Source organism: Larimichthys crocea, chromosome X (genome assembly GCF_000972845.2).
Source record: "Larimichthys crocea isolate SSNF chromosome X, L_crocea_2.0, whole genome shotgun sequence".
NCBI classification, from domain to species: Eukaryota; Metazoa; Chordata; class Actinopteri; family Sciaenidae; genus Larimichthys; species Larimichthys crocea.
Genome location: NC_040020.1, coordinates 27,257,038 through 27,279,501, shown reverse-complemented (window position 1 = coordinate 27,279,501; position 22,464 = coordinate 27,257,038). Strand labels below are relative to the sequence as shown.

General features: G+C 37.0%; 2 protein-coding genes across 2 annotated transcripts; both read right to left on the bottom strand.

Moving 5' to 3' along the window:
- Positions 1-130: 130 nt before the first annotated feature.
- Positions 131-7,645, bottom strand: asah1b (N-acylsphingosine amidohydrolase (acid ceramidase) 1b). Its single transcript, XM_019266527.2, has 14 exons — positions 7,486-7,645; positions 7,352-7,398; positions 3,996-4,086; positions 3,827-3,913; positions 3,660-3,738; positions 3,500-3,574; positions 3,360-3,405; positions 3,120-3,264; positions 2,929-2,983; positions 2,763-2,844; positions 1,484-1,615; positions 1,042-1,165; positions 838-894; positions 131-761 (listed from the first exon to the last, which is right to left on the bottom strand). The coding sequence occupies exons 1-14, from the start codon at positions 7,552-7,554 to the stop codon at positions 672-674; spliced, it is 1,179 nt and encodes a 392-aa protein (XP_019122072.1). The 5' UTR covers positions 7,555-7,645; the 3' UTR covers positions 131-671.
- A 1,325-nt stretch (positions 7,646-8,970) lies between these two features.
- frg1 (FSHD region gene 1) lies at positions 8,971-18,468 on the bottom strand. Its single transcript, XM_019266529.2, has 9 exons — positions 18,304-18,468; positions 17,295-17,362; positions 16,533-16,655; positions 13,960-14,017; positions 13,503-13,617; positions 12,466-12,570; positions 12,181-12,272; positions 9,885-9,995; positions 8,971-9,200 (listed from the first exon to the last, which is right to left on the bottom strand). Exons 1-9 carry the CDS (start codon positions 18,360-18,362, stop codon positions 9,164-9,166), a joined length of 768 nt encoding a protein of 255 aa, XP_019122074.2. The 5' UTR covers positions 18,363-18,468; the 3' UTR covers positions 8,971-9,163.
- Between the last annotated feature and the right edge of the window lie 3,996 nt (positions 18,469-22,464).

Below are 22,464 nucleotides of genomic sequence, written 5' to 3'. Positions count from 1 at the left end.
TGTATCCTTTAACTGGGATAATGTAATTGAAATTTAAATCATTGTTGGTTGAAGCCACATGAGAAATCTGAAAACAACAATTCAATACATAACCAGCTCACATGGTGAAAGACGAAGACATACAACCTCAAATGTGGTAATTATTTAATTAAATGCTTTAAAAATAAAGAGTGAAGTGGTCAGCTGTGAGGTATGTTTTACAGTGTGTGGAGACAGACTTCCTTTAGCCATTAACATTTTGACACTTACGTATAAAAGTTAATTTAAAACTAACTAAAAGCACGGCCACACAGTGGAGTCACGAAACAGTGAGTGTAGGCTGGATTTGAGAAATTACACAAATTGTTTTTTAATTATACCCAAGAATTCATCCCGGGGTCCCTAATCCCATATTGAGCTCCACTGATGGACTCATCTTGCAAATAATCCACACAATTACAGTACAAATGAAAGAGGGAGAACATTTACAAGTTTCCGTCATCACAGAAACAAAGCAGGATTTAGTATTTTCAAAGCTTTTAAGTAAGCTGAAAAACAAACTTTGGTTCGAGGTGATTAATTGCTGTGCAAAAATGCTTAAAGAACTCAAATTTTGTCCCAAGATCTCATCACAGCTTCTCCATGCAGATACGCTTTTACAAACTCATCAGGGTTCAGTGGTTGTTGGACCGTTACCACGGCATACAGGGGTTTGGGCAGTCACGTATGTACGACTCCAGTTTTCCTTCAGACACTTGCATCAGTGTTGTGTATGTAGTCAGCTGTGAAACACAATGAGATGAAGTTATTTGAAGTGAACTTTTGAGTAATGAACACAGACGTCATTAAAACACTCACCTTGTTTAGCACTGGTTTTGTTGAGAGCACATCGTACAAGGTCTTCAGTGTGATGTTCTAAAAAGACAGATCGAAAGGTGTCTTACCACTTTGATAAAACAGGAATGTGATCTGACAGACTTGTACTTCAGACCCAAAAATCACATGACTGAACTTTACAGATGTCCTTAAAACGCTGTCACGCCAAAGAGTTTCAGTACTCACTTTCTGTGTGGTCTGGTTCATACACTTTATGGCAGGAGTTCTGCGATCATCCAGGAACAAAGGCTCCTTCCAGTGATCGTAGTTTGTCTCCAGGACGTACCACCGGCCCAACTTCAGGTCAATCCTAAAAATACAATAATTGAATAAAAACTTATCATGTGATAAGCAACGGTTTTGCGAAACAGAGTTAAAATCAGGTGATCTGAAAGGAAGGCTGTCATCAGTTCCTCAAGTGGTGTTTCACAAGAAAAAGTGCACTGTCATTATGACTCTCGTACAAAAGTCTAGACACTGAAAAGGGCACAGTCAGGTACAGCTCAGTTTAATACAGACAGACATGGTGATTAAGCACTTAAAAGACTCTATTCAGGAATGTAACCATATTACCCGTATTTATCACATTAAATGTTCTAAAAAGTATAAAATGAGCTCCAGTACTCACTCGAAGATATCAATACTGAGCAGTCTGGACCTGGTGATGATGCAGCCCTGGCCTGTACTGTTTCCTCCCAGGATAAAGTAGGCCGGAGCCAACATCTTTGTCTGTGCCAGGAGACTTTTGGCTTCCTCATAGCTGGTGAGAAGAGAACAAGACTCATTGTTTGGACAGAGGCATTGTCACTTCACACGAAGAGAGGAAGCATTCAGTTTTTATGCACCATGACTCAGTTCAGTTCTGTGTTCCTGTGCGCCGCTGCCTTTCATTAATATCTTCACTGTCGCTTTTATCTTCCTGATTAATGTGTCTTATTTTTTATCCTGCATTTTATTTTACTCTTAATTCCTATTTATGTCTTTTTATATTGCTGTGTGTTTCTTTTAACGTCTCACAATATTGTTTTATGCTACACATTTCAGTTACCTTGTTGAACTGTATTTTCTAAATAAACTCTCCTTGAAACTGATTACAGCATTTTATTTAGGTACCCTGTGGAGCGTTCAATGTAATAAAAGTGTTTTTATTCCCCATTTGTTTGTCAGCAAACTGCATCATCTAAATCTTCAAACTAATGAACACGTTGAACACGTTCTCTACTCAATAAAACATTTGCAAAGACTTTCTTTCCTGTACATTATCAGCTTATAGCCTCCTTCTTCTTCAGTTATACTGGTGCTCAGCACATTTTTGAAAATATTGTACTTTTTACTCCACTACAGTTACTTAACACCTTTAGTGTTAAGTAACTGTAGTGGTTATAAAATTATGTTTTGTTATGAATCAAACTACCTGACAGTACACGATGCAAGTACAGCTGAAATGATTAGTCGATTCATCAATTCTGATCACTTCAGTCATTTCTCATGCAAAACATTTTATGAAATTAAGTATTAGTTGGAAATACTTTCAAAATACTTAATCAACAGTGACAGTAAAATGTTACTTTTCAAATAGTTTCACATACTTTTACTTAAGCAACATTTACAGGGCTTTTACAGTGTGGTTTCGGTACTTTCACTTAAGGAAAGGATATGAAACTTCCTCCACCACTGTGTATCGCCATGTGTATGCTTATAGAAACATTACTCGACAGTAGAGGTATTCAAAGGTTTAAGACATTTGAATCTATGTGGTGTAATCTAAAGTCAATGTTTGACTATCTTGGCTAAATTGCTTAGTGTCTATGGCATCAACTAAAATAATCATGATGATTCCAAATTAAGCTGCTCTACAGCAACACGAATGGCCAAAAACGCACCTTTAAACATCAAAAGAGGAATACCTGTTTGCCTTTTCTAGGACAGTGCGGGTGAGAAAGCTCATCCACATCCCATCTCTCTTGCCCAGGATCCACTCCAGGATTCCTGCGTATGAACACATTTAGATGATGACGACAAGTAGTCATGAAGCAGAGACCTTCTCTGTAAATGTCTGTGGAAATCACTTACCGATGTATCCTCCATCCAGGCTGAAGCGTTCATTCATAGTCAGAGTGAATATGTGCTGGGAGAGAAATAGGAAGCACCTGTTTAACTTTTCACATTCAGAAATGTGCAAGAAGTACACTGAACTCAACAGCTATCACCGATATTAAATATTTTGTTGATTGAATTATCAAATCAAATACTCAATGACTTACAGGCTTAATGCCAGTCAGCATGCCAACATATCCAGCAAAGTTTGTAGACTTGAAGACAGTCTGGTTATTTCTCTTGAAGTCGAGGTTGATCACTAGAGGCTTCAGCTTCTCAGCAATGATCCATGACTTGTTTTTCGCATCCCAGCTGTGAAGAAGAACAAGTCCATCTCATGAGATGTTAATTTCCTGGAGCGGAGTCAAGACTATTAACCTTTTTTAATTTTTAGGAGTAATTCTTACCCCATAAATAATCCAAAATCCAGATTTCTACCATGAAAGAGGTTACCTGTGAGAGTGCACAGTCCAAAAACACAAGTAACATAACTTAGGTACTATTATTGGAAGTTATTTAATCAACCTGATTCTGGATGATGACTCACCCTTATCGTCTTCTGCAACAACTGATGTGCACACAGTGAACACCTCATAGAAGATATTGAACAGGACGACTTCACCTAGATAAGAAAAATAAAAGGGACAGGTCAATGAGACATTTTTTGCTGAAGTTGCTGAACGTTGAGAAGATTTGTGTTTTCTTACCAAGAGCAACTCCTGAATCAGCAGCAATTCCTTTGATTTCATCACCAAAAGGATCTGGGAGTGTGTCGACCATCAGAGGCTGCAGAAGACAATAAAACATGCTGAAGTTGTAAAGCCTGTCAATATTCTGTGGAAAACACAGTTCAGAGAGACAAAATGACACTCACCAGCGCAATGTCGACCAGCTCTATTAGTCTCCCACTGGGCACAAAAGCATTAGCCAGGTCTTTGATGGCCTGAATCATTTCTACCAGCTTAAAAGAAAGAGATTATGAGTTAAAAGAAAAGGGTGATATTTATGTGTGACTAGTTGAGAGTACTTGACAGCATTCTTACTTGTGTTTTTTTGTCAGTGATCACGGCTGTCCATCTCTTGCTGGGCGGTAAGTCGAGGTCCACTGTGTACCAACTGACGGGTCCTTTGAAGCTGATTAGAAAAGAGAAGCTGAAAAACTTCTGAAGAATAATGATAACATCCTATTCACAACATCACTGATTAGATTAATTTATTTTTTCTGTTTTGAATTAATTGACATTGAATGCCTTTGTTACAACGCACCCAATTCTATCTGACCATTAAGTCCTAGTTTAATCCAAACATAGAGACGATAAAACCAACAATTTTGAACCTTTTAATAACTCAACCACAAATTCTCAAACTTTTCTGACTTTAGCATGTCAAATGTGCAGATTTTAAGCTTTCTCTGTTTTATATATCACTGTACACCTGCAGATATGATCAATTTGAAAGTGTTACCTTTATACATTTTACACAATTTAGTGACAAGTTAAAAGACTGAACAATTAATAGATACATCCAAAATAATCAAGAGGTTGAATAATAATTAAGATGAATGTTACAGGCCTAGTTTTATATAAAAAAATTCTGCGGCATCTTTAGACATGTTTAAAATTAATATGCTGCCTTCAAAAGCTGAAGTTGAATGCAACGGAAAAGAGAAAAACTGATGTAAAAACAAAAATGACTGCCAATTTTAAATTGCAGAAGGAAGACATATAATGCAATTCATTCTAAAAAGGGAAGGTCCAAATCTAGCCTCACTAATTTAAGGCATACTTAAGGCAATTTGCTTCTTCACTTCCATAAATTTGGGGTACTTGCAAGAGACAGATTAATGAAGTACGGTCAAAATCAATGCCGCAGAGAATGAGATTCTGACTTTCATTTCCTATTAAGGGGCAAACTCCAAAATCACTTGATCCTACACTTTCTCTGTAACTAACTTCTTGGTAAACACTCTGGCCACAGTTTGACATGCAGGCTTTTGGTTATCAGTTTCCATCAGTCTACCAATTAAAAATAGTATATGAAATGAAAATATAAAAAAAACTGGCCATCATTCATCAAGTGACATTATGCAACTTTTCTACAGTTACTATCTTTTCTACATTTACTATCATGTTGATGCCACACTGTCTTGTAACAGGGTGAACGGTGCCTCTGTCATTCCCACTGTGGCTGAAACACTGACACTGAGCTGAGCTTCTTGTTGTTGGACAGTAATATTCGCTGGCTGCTATGTCTTGCTTGATGCTCAGATGTTTGTGATTATAAGTAATGCACGTGTGTAGCTGTTCCTATTGCGCAGTGGTCTGCACACACAAATCCCCCCCCCCAAAAAATGGTACAAAATGTCACTCATTGCCAACAGTCCAAAACTCAAACAAGTTTGCAACAAGCAGCAACCTCTGTGTCTGTGGTGCCAAAAACTGCAGTTGCTCAAACGTCCACTTGAGGCTGGCTACAGAATAAGTCAAGTCTCCATTAAGCCCACATATTTCAGTTTTTTCCAGTTGCTAACACACTGAAATGACACGGATAGCACAAACATTTAAACTGGCACACAGGGAGCAAAACCTCATCTCAAATCTCCAAAACTTTAAACATTTTCTGCTTTACACACATTTTGCAATTCGAAGTGGCTCTTTTTAAGTGTACTGAACACGGTTCTCTGCATAAGACACAACAATCTGACATAAAGTCACATGTAGTGTCATTTTAAATGGTGTGTTTTGAAATAACAAACATGAGCTCATTGCCACCTGGCCAAACAGGTATCACATGGTGTTATGTAATTGTTAACACTTCAATCACGAAGTAAGCAACCAAAGAGCACAGGTGAGCATCTTTTTTTCTTTTACAACAACAATGGAAGACATTGTTGAAAGAGGATAAGGGAGAGGGAGGGGGAGAATGAAAGGGGGAGAAAGAGTGAGAGGTCAGGGTAGAGCAGTGTTGTCTAATTATTTTTGCTTTCCTCTTTATTTTTCCATTTTTTCCTGCAATTGTATTTTTCAGCTTACTGTTTTGTGAGCATATTTTAGTTCACTCCAATGTAAATATATCTGCTGTGCATATGTTGCACTGACTTGTTTGGTGAAAAATAAAAATAATAAAATAAATATTTCAATAGCACGTGTGTGTATCTGCAAATATTTCCGTGCATGTCAACAATCTGAAGAATTCTCTACAGTTTGAACTATGTTAGTATTATGGCAAAGCATACTAAAGATGAGTGTTTTTCATTATGATCAACAGTCTGTAGTTGGTTAGACAGAAATCAGTAATACGAATGAAGTGTGTGCCATCTGGTGCAAAAGTTTGATTTTGGTTGCAGTGCTTCATTTTGCGGGATATATGAGGTATTTTACAGTTTGGGTGTGTGGTATGGTGAATTGTGTTAGTATTTTAATAAAAGCAGCCTAGTTTGCAAAATTGTGTTTACGCAATTGGGAAAAACTGTAAAATGTCCAACTTCACAGCAGAAATAAACATGTTTACAGCCTGGTACAAAAAACAGTTTTGGTCTCTACAGCTAATTTTCTCGTTCGTGACAACTGTACTGAGTCTGAGTTTTTATATAACTCACCTGTTCAAATGATATTAAGGCTTAAAGTTATGCATAACTAACAAAGCAGCCAGGTAGGTGCCAATACAGATGGCTTGTTTGAGCACCCAGGCATAGTTTGGATTTGCCGATTTTTAGACTAGTCAGGCAGCCAGAGCCACAGATTTTGCTCTTCAGCTCTTCAGAAACCTGTGGGTGAAGTCACGGATATGCTTGTCCATGCTTTATACTGTCAGTGGTTTTGTAATGATATAAAAACAGAGAAAAGGCAGCACACCTTCACTTTAATTGGATAAGCTAGAACCAGTGTCTTGGTTGATAAATCGTCTTAGAGATAAATCCAACAATTGTTTCAGTGCTGAAGCTGAAGCCCACAAAATAACCCCGATGATCGGGTTTATTTTTTATTTTTTAGACTTTTAAATCTCCTCCAGCCACTGCAGACATTTTACAGCTGGAAGTGCCTGATTAATTATTCAACATCGGTTAATGAATCAGGCCTAGATGTACATTTTCATTTCTTCCAGCAGACACTTTGTCACATTTGATTTCTAGAATAAACAGCAAACAGGAAAACAAAGTCAAATAATCAATATCTAATCTCCCATGATTATTATTATTATTATTATTATTATTATTATTATTATTATTATTTCCAGGCATACAGACTTTGGATATTAAGAATTACGAGCAGCCAGTGAAGGCAGCACATCAGGCTCCTGAACACATCACTGACTTAGCACATAGCAGGCTAACTGAGTAAAAAGAGACTCTCTGTAGCTGTTTTAACAAAGTTTATTACTTAAACTTCAGGTTACTTACGTGGGGCCGTCTGGTGGATACATATCTGCTCGACAGTCTTCTGTATACTGTGAAATAAATGCACCAACACAGCTCACAAGTTAGACAACAACACACTTAGCATCTGTGAAAGTGTTAAACTGTGCAATAGTTACCGGCGGGATAAACTGCGTCCATGCCACAGAAAACAAAGCCGCTAAAAAGATGAAAACAGGTCGAGTCATGTTTGTAAAGCTGAAGTCAGACTGAAGTTTGATGTTCAGACACGATTCAAACAAGTTTACTGCGGAAGCTGCAGCTGTTTATCTTGTGACAGGGAGCTCAGCTTTATGCACAGGAGGGGAGCACGGAAGCTGTCACACATAAAAAAAAATAAACCAGAAATAATTCACATAGATTTTCACAAGAATTCACAATTATAATGATTCGTTTTCCTTTCTTTGCCAAATAAATAAATAAAAAAAAGCGAGAGACTTAGAGGAAATTAGAAACGAGGTGATACAAAACACCCCTCCAAACTCAGGCCAGTGGTAGTTTCCACACGGAAATGAAGCTAAATAACGTCATGTGGTTTATTCTTGTGATTATTATTATGATTAGTTACATTTTACTTCCTCCTGTGACACCTGCATGTCTGTTTAAAAGGGTGTTCGTGTATTTATTTCCAACTGCTTCATGCCAGAGAAATTCACTTGTTACAGCAGTTCACAATACACAGATAGAAGATAATAATAAGAAATATTATTTTAAATAATATTTTACATAAAGCAACATACATGCCTATTAAATCCATCCAGCCTATCCCAGCTGACTTTGGGCAAGAGGCGGGGTACACCCTTTACAAGTCGCCAGCTCATCCTATTAAATACAATCTATTGTAATATATTAAACCATATTTCAGAGGTCTATGACTTATTCCACCAAGAGTAATACAGGCTACCCTCTAAACTTATCAGAAACAACTTTAGGTTTTGGGTTTGAAGATTGTTCCATAAAAACTTAAATGATTATTTCCACCCAAAAAAGAAAATGCAAATTTGTGCAACAGAACTTTTGATTCAGATTTTCTTTTTCTCGTGACCCTTTGGAGAGGTCAAATTCCTGAGTCTAACTGATTAGAGTCACAGTATAAATAAATAATAAATTCTGACCTTTCATCAAAGTGTTAGTTAAAGGTCAGTTTTGGCAGTCATTGGCCCAATGAGTGTCACCAGCTCACTTATAGTTTATATAACATCTTACTGACCTCTCGATCACTGTATACAATTACAAAAATGTTAGTCATTCTAACATGAGGCAGACTTTTAAAGCCTTCTCAAATAAAATTGTTACTATAAATGCAAAAGGTTTACATGATTCCATTATACCCACAGCAGTCAATTCATATTGTCAGCTGTTCATATTAACTGTTCATTATTATTTAATGCTTGCAAATTTCCAGAGTGTTAGATCAAGAGAGAGACTTATCTAGCTATGAATGAAGAGCAAACACGACAGCAGACAACAAGCAAATGCGACAACAGGAGTATATAGACTCTGTATAGCCCAAAGGTTTAGCAAATATTTGTTCCATAACAAACTGATGGTTAATTATTAACTCAGAGCAGTCAAATGGGTCACTGGAAATTCTTTTTTTTTAGAAAAGGCAAAGATGAATCCAACCGGCTGCAAAAATACACAGACCAACAAAACAGAGTTAACCATGTCATTTTATTTAAAAAAAAAAAAAATCAAAAACAACAAAAACAGAACTTTAAATGTCAGATCAAATCACCAAATCTATAAAATCAGGACATTTACAAAGACATGGCAGTAATCGATAAAGTTTAGTCTTCACTTGCAGTACCTGTCTGCTTTCATTTTGCTTCTCCTGTAAGGAAAACAAAAAAAAGTGACATGTTACATTCAGTGTATGTCTGGAATCAATTTATTTCATTATTATTCATTCAGTGTCTACACCCAAAATAAATGACTGTAAATTGTGTTTTTAACACCTTGTAGTAGGAGCATACCAGTAGTATTGCATGCCAGTGGATATGCAGCTTTGTTAATTACTTCTGTTGACACGTTTATGATAAGACACTACGCATAAATTCTCATATATCAGGCTTGTTACTACCACTGCAAGGATGATGAACAGATTTCACAGTCTGTTATACTGACAGCATGAGACTACCTGAACTACCTGCTTATGAGCTTTCACACATACTGTAAACACACAAAATATAGGGTTGGTGTCGTTGCAGTGTGAATGCAACATTTTTGTCTGGATCCATACAAATCTCTCTAATACAGAAACATGCATAGTTGTGCACGGGTACAATACTCATCCTACCATAATTCTTTTTATGGACTCACATTCGTGGATGGACATTTATTTCTTAAATTCTTATTAATGATGAAAAACTCTGTGTGTCCAGCGTGAACAGATTTGGTGGGAGAAAGGGAGCTGGCAGAATTTGAGGGTTCAGTTTCACTTTAAAGAAGTCATAATATAAAAAAAAATGTGTACATGGTGCTTAGGAATAAATATATAATGAGCTTATTTTCACACCTGTCAAGCAAAGTTTCGTGGAACTTCCCATCTGTTCTGGCTCTCTTCAGCATAGTGCTGTCTTCCTCATTAACCCTGAGCCGCCGATCTTGAAAACTCTGAAACTTCTTCCTGTAATTCAAACAGCAACATTAATAAGACTAATACAAAAGGATGTGCGAAGGAAAATGATTCACCACTGTTCTCACACATGCACACTCATGCACGCGCACACTCAGACGCACACACGCAAATTACTGACATTTTCACCACTTATCCTCCTTTGAGAACTGACATCGAGGCAAGATAATGAGACCAGAAATTAACTAAATCACAGTATCTAAATGTTGAATGTGGCAGCTAAATATCAATAGGTTGAATGGCTAAGCTGACTAGCTGCCACAAATGAACATACAGTGCACTACTAAATATTCAGCTAAGGCTTAATGTTTTATCGGTGGATTTTTTTAAAATAAAGATAGACTATCCTTTTTTGTAAAACAAGCTTTTAGCTTGAAATTATAAATTTCTAATAAGCTCTGCCAGAAATATAGCAAGGTACTACTGCACTGTGTGATAGGCTGTGAGGACTTTGTCCTCCACCTTCTGTCTGTGAAGCTTCATAAACATTTTAAATGTGCACCGGAGATATTAAAATAATGTTATTTTAGGCAATCTTGAATATATATTCAAATATCTACACCAGCGTCCTAAACAACCAAGGCATCTAGACAGAATCTTCTGATATTTTGTTTCTCTTTGCCGTGCCTGTGTTTTTATGATTCTAAAGCTGCACTCCATCCTGAAAGGCATTTTAGACGCTAAACACTACATCAAGCTACAGGCTCAAGGGCAGCCATTATCAACATGTCAACATGATGAGTCCATTTCCCCAGCATTCATCTAAAAGAAATAATAGCACCGGAACACAAGCCAAAGCATGCCAAGCAAAAAACAGCTCGAGACGTATTGCCTGGAACTTAATAGGCCGCAGATGGGCCGTATATAAAACAGTTGCAGCATCAGAAGCTGAAATGTGGCATTGACTGCTTTCTCATCCCACACAACGGCTGACCATCAATTGCATCTTTAAGGCGCAGGACTGATGAGGCAGTAGTTTGAAGCAGTGATCTCACAGCCAGGGATGTGATTTTGTTGTCCAAATCTTGTCGGTGCGGACCAGCACGGTGTGAAGATAATGGAAAGGAAATTACAGTTATCCCCCTCAATCAGAATAAAGTGCTTTGGCACTTTTTTTTCCCCGAGGAGGCTGAAAGGTATACTGCTTAAACCATAAAATGCCAAGCTGTTGGTGAAACACGAGTATAATTACTGAACAATATGACAACAGCTTGAAAGGTCAAGTGTGTAAGATTTAGGGAGCTCTGTTTACAAAATATAGCAGAAATGGAATATAGTAACAAGCATAACTATGCTCTGATTTGTGCATAATCAACTGGAAATCATGTTTTTGTTAGCCTATATCTACAGATGCTGTGGGTGCTCTTCCATGGAGCACACGTCTCATGTTGAACCACCATGTCTCTGCAGTAGCCCAGAACAGACTAAACTAAACACTGGCTCTAGATAGGACGCATTTTTTGTGCATTTCACAGCCACTGTAGTTTTTCTTGGAATAGGAGAGATACATTATGTGCTGCTGACAAATGTGTTTTTCTTTTTAACATTTAGGGTGTTTGTAATGTGCAGGGACACACACATCATTTCAAAACAAAATCTCCATGACAACTAAGCAGCTCATCTGCTGAGAAAGGCCAAAGGATGTGGCTGAAAGCTTCAGAAACACAAAGTAAGTGGACCCCGTGTTGAGAATCTTTTTGCCAAATCTATCAGTTGTAACCAACACACAACAACAAGAAAAATGCCTCCCTAAACAATACAATCCAACACAGACTATTTATTTATGTTTGTTTATATTGTTTATACCTGAATGTATGAAAGAGAGTGTGCGATAACATAACTACAAACTGATATATGTTGCTTTCATAATTATTATTATGGATTGCATTGCATGTAATGTACTGGGGTTTTTATGGTCGCTCTGCATTTAACATGCATGTAAACTAACATGTAACAGACACCTCCTCCCACTGGCCTAATTTAAAGCACTTGGGTGAAAAAAAACTCTGATTGGCACATTTAATTGCACGTTACATGCGGCACTACTGAACACAGCAGATAATGACAGACAGTTAATACGAAGGTTATGCAGAGAGAAGCCAACATGGGTTGTTACTGATTGGGCTGCTTGTGCATTAAGTCAGAGCTGAGGTAACACACAGTGAAGGTTACGTACACATAATTGACCTCACAGGACTTCACGTTGCCCCTGTCCTCTTCTGCAATGTCGTCTTTTCGCTTGGCCTCTCGCTCCGTATTCGACCTGATCTGTTTATCATTCAAGGGGGGAAAAAACAGAAAGAGAAGTTTTGCATTAAATATCGATACTTTGATCCCAGTGAAGCGAGGCCATAAACATTTTCCCCTTCCATCTCCAGAGTCACGACCCCCACTGAGATTGCAGGCTCAAAATGAAAGGATTAACATGCAACCTTCTGGAAGAACACATTTTACACATCACCTTCACCATCTCGTCATCCCCTGCTGTCTTGCTCTTGGCCACGATGTCCCCACTGTCACTGTAGGAGATGAAACAGCTATTTGCTGCCAGGAGTGCCATTTTGCCCTGAGGCAGAACAGAGAGAAAGCAGAAGAGGAGGCAGTAGATTAGATAGAATTGCAGTGGGATTGGTTGTTGTGACAGGCATGAAAGGCTGCCTGATATTTGATGTAAAAGAGTCTCAAGGTTGTGCCGGGCAGGCTGTTTATAGGTTCAACAAAGCATCAAGGCGAGCGGTGCGCTCCAGTGATAAGATAGATGCGTTCTGCATAATGAATTAGGTCTTCCTGACTAAGTGTTATCTCTCACGGGCTAAACTCCAATCAGCCATGAGGGGAGCCATGCAGGGAAAGGGACAGCTGTAATTTAAGTTTTTTATTTTATTTTTACTTTTTACAGGCTGAAGTTAACTGCAAAAAAAGTCTCAAAAACTCAAATTGTTATTGTATTGTTATTTATATGGGCATCCCTAGAAATAAAATGTACTTATTACATTTTAATAAATAGTGTTGTAGAGGTGTTATTACAACAGCTATACAACTTAAACATATCTGAAACTCATGGTTGTTTTATTATCGATAAATCTTTTTTTGATTCTCGTTTTCTTTATCAATAAAATGTCAGAAAAAAGAGAGCCTGTCCATATTGTCCAAAATCCAAACTAACATATTCAAATGTGTTGTTTTTTCCCCCTCACTAACAGTCCCAAAAGCTCAAATTATTGGTTTATCACATATGACAAACAGAAGCATTGAATTGTACAATTAAGATGCTGGAACCACTGAAAATTTGGCATTTTTGCTTGACTAAAGTAGTTAGTAGTAGCTAATTACTTTTTTGATTAGCAACTTATAAATTTAGTAATGAATTATTTGGCGTTACACCTCTTTATATAGTGAAAAAGAAGAGCTGTATCACCCTCTATTTGACGCCTTCTTCTTTATCCCAATTTGCCTGCTTGTTGAATCTACATATGCATCAACAAAAGATCCACTCACATCTTGGAAAACTGCCTCCCACTGTTCCCTGGCGCCAATGGCATCAGAGCGCCCCACCACCAAGCCCTCAGAGTTGATACCGAGGTACTTGCCATATCCAGACTTCAAGGCTATCCTGCAGCACAAAAACAACAAGTCCAAATGAAATTACTGCACACTGGCACAACCTTTTAAATGCCTCCAAAAGACACAAGTCTGATGTTTATTGAGAAAGCCAGTATGTGTAACGCTTTGTCTTTGTGACAATAAAGGTTAAATAATATTAGCAGAAAGTTCATTTGAGATTCACAGCTGAAGAAATATCTCCAGACTGGGCAGCACCTCGACTAGAGGCTGGACGGGTCCATGGAGGGAAGTAAATTATGCTTGTACAACGAGACACTATAAAAAAAAATCTGTTGGTGAAGGATTATCTGAGGATGCAAATACAAAGTGCTGTTTGTCTTTGCGCACTCACCTTGTGTCTGCCAGCTTGATGGCAGTAAACTGTTCTGGAGGGTCAGGTCCTTCATCATCTGAAACATTATAAAACACTGTTTACCTTTTAAAGATTTTATGGTTGTTGCTGTTGCTTTACCAAAGGCTTTATATTTATATTGTCTGTATACAGAATTCTGCTCCTTTCATTTTTTGTTGTGTTTATACGTTTTGTTATTGATGAGGCTCCTCTCTGTCGCAGTTCGCCTAAAGCAAAGTGAAAATATTCTGTGATGAAGTTTGAGCTATAACCAAATTTTAGGTGTTAAAAAAAGGCTTTTGGCACACAAAAACAATTAAATGTTTAATTAATTACTGTGCAACAATAATGTGTCATTATTAACATGTGCATAATTTCCTCTCACACCAAATTCCCTGAGACCTACTTCCTGTTTTACTTATGCATTCTTGTATTTAATAATTCAAACCCTCTGGCTTGGTGGTGCTTTGGTCTAGTTCAGCAGCATTGAGACATTTGGAATAAGATATATAAGGAACTGTTGTGTTGCATTTAAATGTTTTATTTCACACTGAGGTCTCCTGGGTTCCTCATGATTTCATAAATTTCTGATCTCCCAGTGATTCGGTCACTGTCTGACCTTTACAATAAATCTTTTGCATAATTTGTAGCCCGTCTCACAGGGATCAGGTCAAGAGAGAGCACAGCCTGCGAGACATTAACGAGGAAAGTATTAATAAAGTAGAAGTAAAATGTGACATAAGATGCTTTTTCAAAAGGCTGATTATCTTTGAAATATGTCAGATGGTGACCCTCAGAGTTGGCTAAAAGAACATCAGCGCATTTCCTCTGACCTGCTGGTGAATGTTGTACCATCCACAGTGTGGCGCCTTTGCAGAAAATCCAGTATTGAGTGGGGAAATCTCTAATCTCTGTTTCTATACTGCTAGCTTACGTCCTCTTTCATCTCCTAGAATGAGCTTCTGTGCATGCCGAGGATGAGGACCCACTGAGGGAATTGGGAGGTTTCAATCTCCCAGCCATTTTCACTGGTTCTCACATAACGTGGGCTGAATTAATTGTTAGTAGTGTCTCGTTCCGGGCAGACTGTTTCAATGAGCACCACTCCCTCAGAAGTGCCAGGAGGCAAAAATGATTGAACGCTCTGAGTTAGTTCTGTTCTTACCCTCAACTCAACCCCTGTTCAGCTTTTTCAGTCTGGTATATGGATTTACTACTTAAATACTTACTGCTTTGTGGACTGAAGGAACCCCACTCTCTTTCATCCCCACAATGCCTGCAGCCTATAGTAAACGTAATCTAAAAAGTGAGTTTTAAGTTCAGGTTTGTCTGACTGTGGGATAAGTCAGTAGATGTAGGATTTGCATCTTCATTTAAAGCCGCTAACATCCTACATGGTGCTTCTCTGCTTTATAGTTCTACTTTGCAATCTCTTCAAGGTAAAGCCAAGGTTCTTCTGTGCTGCAGTTCATCATCCAGAGTAAAACTGGGTGATACCAAAAGCTTTTTTACATTACCAGTCCAGTAGACAATGACAAAGAAAAGCATCAGTTTATATTTAAGAACTTGGGAGCAAGAAATGTTTGACATTTTTGTTGAAAATATAGTTTGGCATAAAATATGGCAATTTTAGTCCCCTTATATTTTAAGTAATTAAGATACTGTGCAGTAATACAGGTAGCTCGATAATGAAAATATGACATAAAACAATGCTTAAACGTTTTATTACAATAACCAGACAAAAAACTTAAAACTGTAGTTTGTGTTTTCTCTCAAGTCTTTACAAAATTTGAGTTTTTAGTGTTAACATGGGTAACATGTCTCCCCCTTAGGACCTAGTACACGGAATACAAAAGGTGCACGTGTTGCGCTCATGTCTTGTTCATCTCAGATTTTTTTTAAATGACAGGAAGTAGCTGGTTGTTTTGCAATATGATTTTCCCCTGGGTCCAAATATGCAATTATACTTCATCTCGCAAGATTTTACAAGTTTCCTTTTTGTTTTTCGTTCATCTGGTTCCTGTTCAGTTGAATTAATTTGCGCATTTACTGAGTGGTAAAACTTATTACAAATGTATTTAGTTTAGATTTTTCTGTTTGTTTTTATATTTTTAAAAAGGCCTAGAATTGGACGACAATTTCTTTAAATGATTGTCAATTGCAACCTGGCAACTGTAACTGTCAAGCCCTGATAAAACAAAGACCCTAATAAAGATACATGTCTGATGCACTTCCAAAAATGTCAGAAATGTATCTTGTAAGAGAAGAAATACTCTAGAGCAGCAGAAATTGTTGCCACCATACAGCCAGCAACAGCAGAAAATGCAGACAAAAATAAAACATTAATAAAGTTAGACATCTTGAGTACAAACATTATTACAAGGTGTTCTTTTATGCACAGAAATAAATGTATTATAGCTGAAAAGCAATTATACAGTATGTTGAGTCAGGTACCCACAGCACAGAAATTTCCTACTGTGCTGAGAAAAAGTGATCACACTGGATAAAAGTCACTTGAGCTTCATCATGCCTCCTCCCCTGAATTGTAAAGTCCCTTCAACGCGTCTTCTTACCTTTGTGTGGTGCGCCAACTGTGAAGAGCCCACTATCCAGGGCATGAATGTATGAGTTGTTCTGCATCTCTATGGCAACCGTTCCAGTGATTTCTCCAAAGTTGCTGACAGCCCACCAACCACCTGGTGAGCCGAGAAACCAACGTCAAAAGGTGTAATAACACATGGCAATGCTGTGAGCTTGAAATCCATGACACCATCCAGGCTCAGACTTTACTAAGAGGAAAATGTTTGGAGCAGCGGACATTATACTTGGTAAGAGCTTCCTGCCTGTTTTATATGTTGCTGTTGTGTCACTGACAACTTTTAAAATCTCTTTGAAATCACAATGAGCTCCCTGAACTTGTAACACAAAAGTAAAACCTGCCATCGCTCTTTCAATATTCAAAATGGCTTTTGACAATGATTACATCCAAGCAGTGACTGATACTCAAAATCAGTATTATGTTTTTGTATTTGTTTTTAATGATTATCAGTACAGAAACGCAAAATCAGGCAAGTAAATATACCTTCAATGTGTGTGGTCATAAAAGGAAATAAAATCAGATTCATTTTGACAAGCAAAAACCACAGTGAGCAGTATTTCTATATCGAGCCTCTCAAACTTCTCAAGCTTGTTTCCTCCCATAATATTACTGTATTAGTTGTCTCACTGATCTATAGTACAAGCTACAATATTCACTGCTTAATGGGAATATTAACAGGATCTAAAAATAAGGTTGACTCCTAGAATTTATAAATACAGTACGTACAAACACATACCAACAACATCAGGTTTTTCTTCTTCATCTGCTGCTTTTCTTTTCTTGTCTTTATGCTTCCTCTTTTTCCTGTTAAAAGATAAGAATGAAAAATGTATTATAATAGTAATCAAAATGTAAAAAAATAAAAATAAAAAACTCAACAGGGACAGGGAGGCCTGGTAAACATGTCCAGACATTAAACCTCTCAGGTGGGCGAGTTAATTTGTGGTACGTGAATACATTTTCATTAAAAATGCAACTGCAAGGCTCTTAAAAGTCAAAAACAAAATGACTGGGTCAGTTGTTTTTGTTCTTACACAAGTTGCAGGACCTTCAGAAAGACTGAACCTTATTGATTTTAAAGAGTAACTTAACACAGGGCTGAAAAACTGTGTTTTCACTGCTCTGTCTGACTGAAAGTTTGAAAGGTGAAGTGCACCTGTACATCACTGCAGCAAGGAGAGAAATTAAATCAAACAAGTAATTCTTTAATTACATTTAGCTGTGCTTCCTCGTGAATTTATTTATTATTTTATAGGTTCTTACATGCATGCATGTTTTCATGTATGAAGCATGGAAATATGCTTTAAACACAGTCAGAGTTGTTGCTTATCGGTTTTCTGTCTTCTGTCTGAAAAGTTTCTTTCCCTGACATCTGAACAAACATTAAGAGGTTTTTATTTTTTTATTTTTATACCGTTAGCTGAGTCAAATCAAAATAATTTCGCCGTTTGGACGAAGTCAGTTTGTTGTTATGTTTAGCTACGAGCTAGCCTAAGAAGCGGCTAACGTGTTAGCTGCAGCCTAGCTGCAAACAGCCTGGTGAGATTTTCATACGTGAAATTTTGCAGCATGTGTCACCAAACTGATCGTCAGACAGTTTAACAGGTGTCTTTAATTTAAAATACACAGTAACACCGCACACTAACATGACAACAACGCGTTAGCCTCAGCTAGCGTTAGCACAGTTAGTTAATAATAAAATCAGCAGATGCTAATGTCAGCGAGTAAGTAAAGGAAACACTCACCCTTTGTTAAGACCTTTTAAAACCAGTTTGGTTGATTTTACGTGAGAATATTCAGCCATTGCTTCACCGAGTAGTTAGCACAGATACGCCGCAATCCAGTTACACTATTTCAGGGACTACAAGTACGGCGGCCGCGGAGGTCCAAATCTCATTAAACCAGGCATGTCCAAAGTTTGGCCCGGGTGACAATAAATTTTTATAATGTGTTATTTATGGGCTGCTAGGATTGTCAGATATTGTATGGCTGTATCTGGCTGGTGTAGATGTGACTCAAAATATTAATTTCTGAATGATTTTGTTAAAGAGAAGAGCAACAGTGACACGTTTTAAACTTACATGTTAACAGACTTTGCATTACTCATAATAAGTCAGGTTTAAAATGTTTAAAATGAACATGAGGTTCAGATTTGTATCAACTTCATGCAAGTTTAACGTGTTCCATACAATTTGTTTTGTGACTTCAGATATGAAATAAAAAGCAGAATCGGTTTTTAGATTTGTTCACGCCTGATTTCCTTAGATTTATTTACATACCATGCCATTGATAATTGTGACAATGAAATAAACTTGTTAGAGAACATTTGTATGTAACTTTTGTTGGTAATCTTTCCATTTTTAAAATGTTAGTATTGGCCCCCGAGCACCTTCACATTGTCAAATCTGGCCCTTTTTAAAAGAAGTTTGGACACTCCTGTCTTAAACCATTTAGTCTCATACAAAACTACATTACTACTACTACTTCACTTAACCTAGAGGAAATTATGCATATGATACTTTAATTTGCTTTGATGTGTTTAAGATAATGTTGTCAAAATGTATATAGCAAAGATTAATTCAAGAATATTGGTTTATATAATCCAGTACTGGATTGTTGGGTCAAAAATAGATTACCTCCCTATGTAAATTACACAATTTATTATTCATTCTTATAGATAGATAGATAGATAGATAGATAGATAGATAGATAGATAGATAGATAGATAGATAGATAGATAGATAGATAGATAGATAGATAGATAGATAGACACGTTATATACAAAAGGCATGAGGTAGATACATACTTTGAGTGATTGTTGGATATCTACACAGTCTGAATACAGAGTCAAGTTAACTACAACAGAATGGTCATTCAACATAATATGCATTACAATAACTAAATGTTTCTTTCCTTCATCTGATTTAATCACAGCAGTTCATAAATCACAAGAGACATTTTAATATATAAATCAGAATTGAGGTCAGAGTTGGAAAAAGCGACATTTGTCTCTTCTTGCCAGCTACACACACACACACACACACACACACACACACACACACACACACACACACACACACACACCAAGAATGTTAAATGCTCCCAGAGTCAAACCCCTGAGACCCTTCCCTAAAACGCAAAAATAGTCTCACCAATCAAGTGGTGAGAAGGGGGTGACCTGAAGGATGGTGTCCTCATAAAACTGTATGCTAATGTTGCCTCATTTAGCAGGAATGGCCCAATCAGGAGCATGTGACAGGAGGTAATAAATCATTTGTGGACACTGTCAAGAAGTAAAATAAATTAGACAGTGGTTTGTGCTATCTGCTCACTGCAGTAAAACTCAACTAGTAAGAACTCAATCATCTAACAAAAAATGTCCAGACTGAAATAAACCCCCCCAAGAAACAGATGTAGGCTACCCAAATCCAGCCAGACTCGCCATAAAAACTCCAACACAAGACATGTCTTCACTGATGCAGGATAGAGACTACTGTAATATCTTGAGTCCTGGTGTGAGTCCTAGTGTTGCTGTGTGTGAGGAAAAGTTGGTTCAGGGCACAGAAGATTAATCTGTTCAGAAAAGTCTTGCAAGCTTTGAGGAAGTTAGCCAGAGGGGTTTTGGAAGAAGTCATGAATCAACATTTTACTGTGCCTGAACTGAATCCCACTTGTACTCCCTCTGTCATTTGTCAAATTCAATGATACTTTGACAGCAATCCCTGTTGTTGATGGGATTAAACAGTCATAACTTGCACCGAAAGAGCTGAGTGGTTAAGCCCATAAGTACTTGAAAAGAGCTGAAGGAAGACAGTGTCAAGCAAAATGGTAGCACACAGTACCTGAAGCTATAGCACCTGATTCTGCAGGTTAGGTGCCACTCTCTAATATAGCACCCGTTGTAAAGGGGTTATAGGTTGTAACTAATTACCTTAATGGATTTTTAATTAATAATTCACTAATGATTACAAGGAAAAGATATGGCTTTCCACATTTTGAAAAAAAATATGCCATTTATCCTTTGTGTTTGGCGATAAATGTCTTTAATATACAAATAAATATACATTTTTTTAAACTTTAAATAACCCAACAGGTCTGTTATAATGTTTTGAATTTCAATTAAATCAAGCCGTGTTTTTGATACTATTTATGGCTACCATTTTGTTCAACAATAACAATAATTTTGTTCAACAATGCAAAACTGAGTAGGACTGAAGTAAGTATTATAATCTTATAGTGAGCCTATACAACTTCTGTTGAACTGCACTGGTAATTGTAATTGTAAAATGTAGCACATGTAGTGAGCTGACTCAGCAATGTAATTTAAACTGCAGTATTTCAGAATCACTTTCATTGTCCAGCTGCGTGTACACACACAAGGAATTTAACTCTGGTTACACTTTGGTCTTGGTGTAAATACAGATATAAGAGAGCTAATAAATATAAAAATTAAAAAAAACAAAAACCCATAAGCTACTGGTCTTCCCAGACCAAGTATAGCTGTAGCTGCCAAACTCCTGAGTGCATTGTGTTAAACAATGGTGCATACTTTTTGTATTTGTACATTTTTAGGGTGTTATTAAATCTGTATGTAATTTAATGTCTTTCTGTAATAATTAATTAATACAGAGTTTTTACAATTACCCCTCAAGTCTGCTATAAACATAGCATTTACTAAACTAAATAAACTTGGTCAAGGGTCTAAATGATCAATTAAAGGACCAGTGTATGGGATTTAGTGGCATCTAGCGGTGTAGTTGCAGATTGCAGTCCTCTGGTGTAGAAACATCAAAAGTGCCAAACTAGAGCCAGTATTTAGTTTCTTTCTGGGCTACTGTGGGGACATTATTGTAATTACAAGGTAACAAAAACATAAGAGTTCCTATTTTCAGGTGATTATACACTAATGAACATAGTTATGAATATTATATTCAATTTATGCCATATTCTCTAAATAATGCCCCCTAATATACACACTGGACCTTTTAAAAGCTAGAAGAAAAAAAAAGACCATGCTGTAGAAAAGAGAATTTTATCACAACTTGATAAAAGGTGTACTTATTAAAGACGTATTAATGAATAAATTAATAAATAGTTAAACAACTATTATTAAAACCATTTGTTACATCTTAAAAACTATTTATCAGAAAGCAATGCCAATGTAAACAAACTAAAAATACAAACAAACAGAATGCATTTAGCCTTTAATACTTACATTGCACTGTACAACCTTGTTATAAAATGACAATATGTTAACCTTGATACCTCTATAACAAGACTGACATCCAAGTATTTTATTGTTTAGGTATTTAAAATGAAAACACCAATAATACTGGCACCCTAAATCAAATCAAACCAACGTGACATCTCAGGAAAATAATTATTCTGGCAAGTAATGAAAAACTGTTGCTACAATTTACCTTGTGTCATCTGTATATTTATTGCTTCACTGATACATCACAATATGAATGGTAATGCTTTGCCAACATGAAGACAGTTTGATCCAGTGACTAAAAATCATCCCCACAACATGCAGGATGATGCAGCTTATGCAAATAACCAAACAGTGCGACACCTCTCACAGTCTAAATGTTAGATCTGTCATCTGGTGAAGGATGAGTTAATTCAGGAACACTCCTATGTCCTTTGTGTCTTTCATGTCCTTGTTAAAGTGCCTTTTGTCTAACAAGTCTGCCTGCTCCATTAGCAGCCTTTCAACTGTGAAAAAGCACATTTATCATCCTTTATATATACTGTACAAAACCCACAACAGCGCTGACAAAGAATGAACTCTTTGTTGAGGGGAAATCTTCGATTTTGTCCCCATTTCTAGGGGGGTTAGTGATGCCTGTCAGTTGATCATCCTTCAGCCACTTTGATCCAGGCTGAAATATCTTGACATTAAT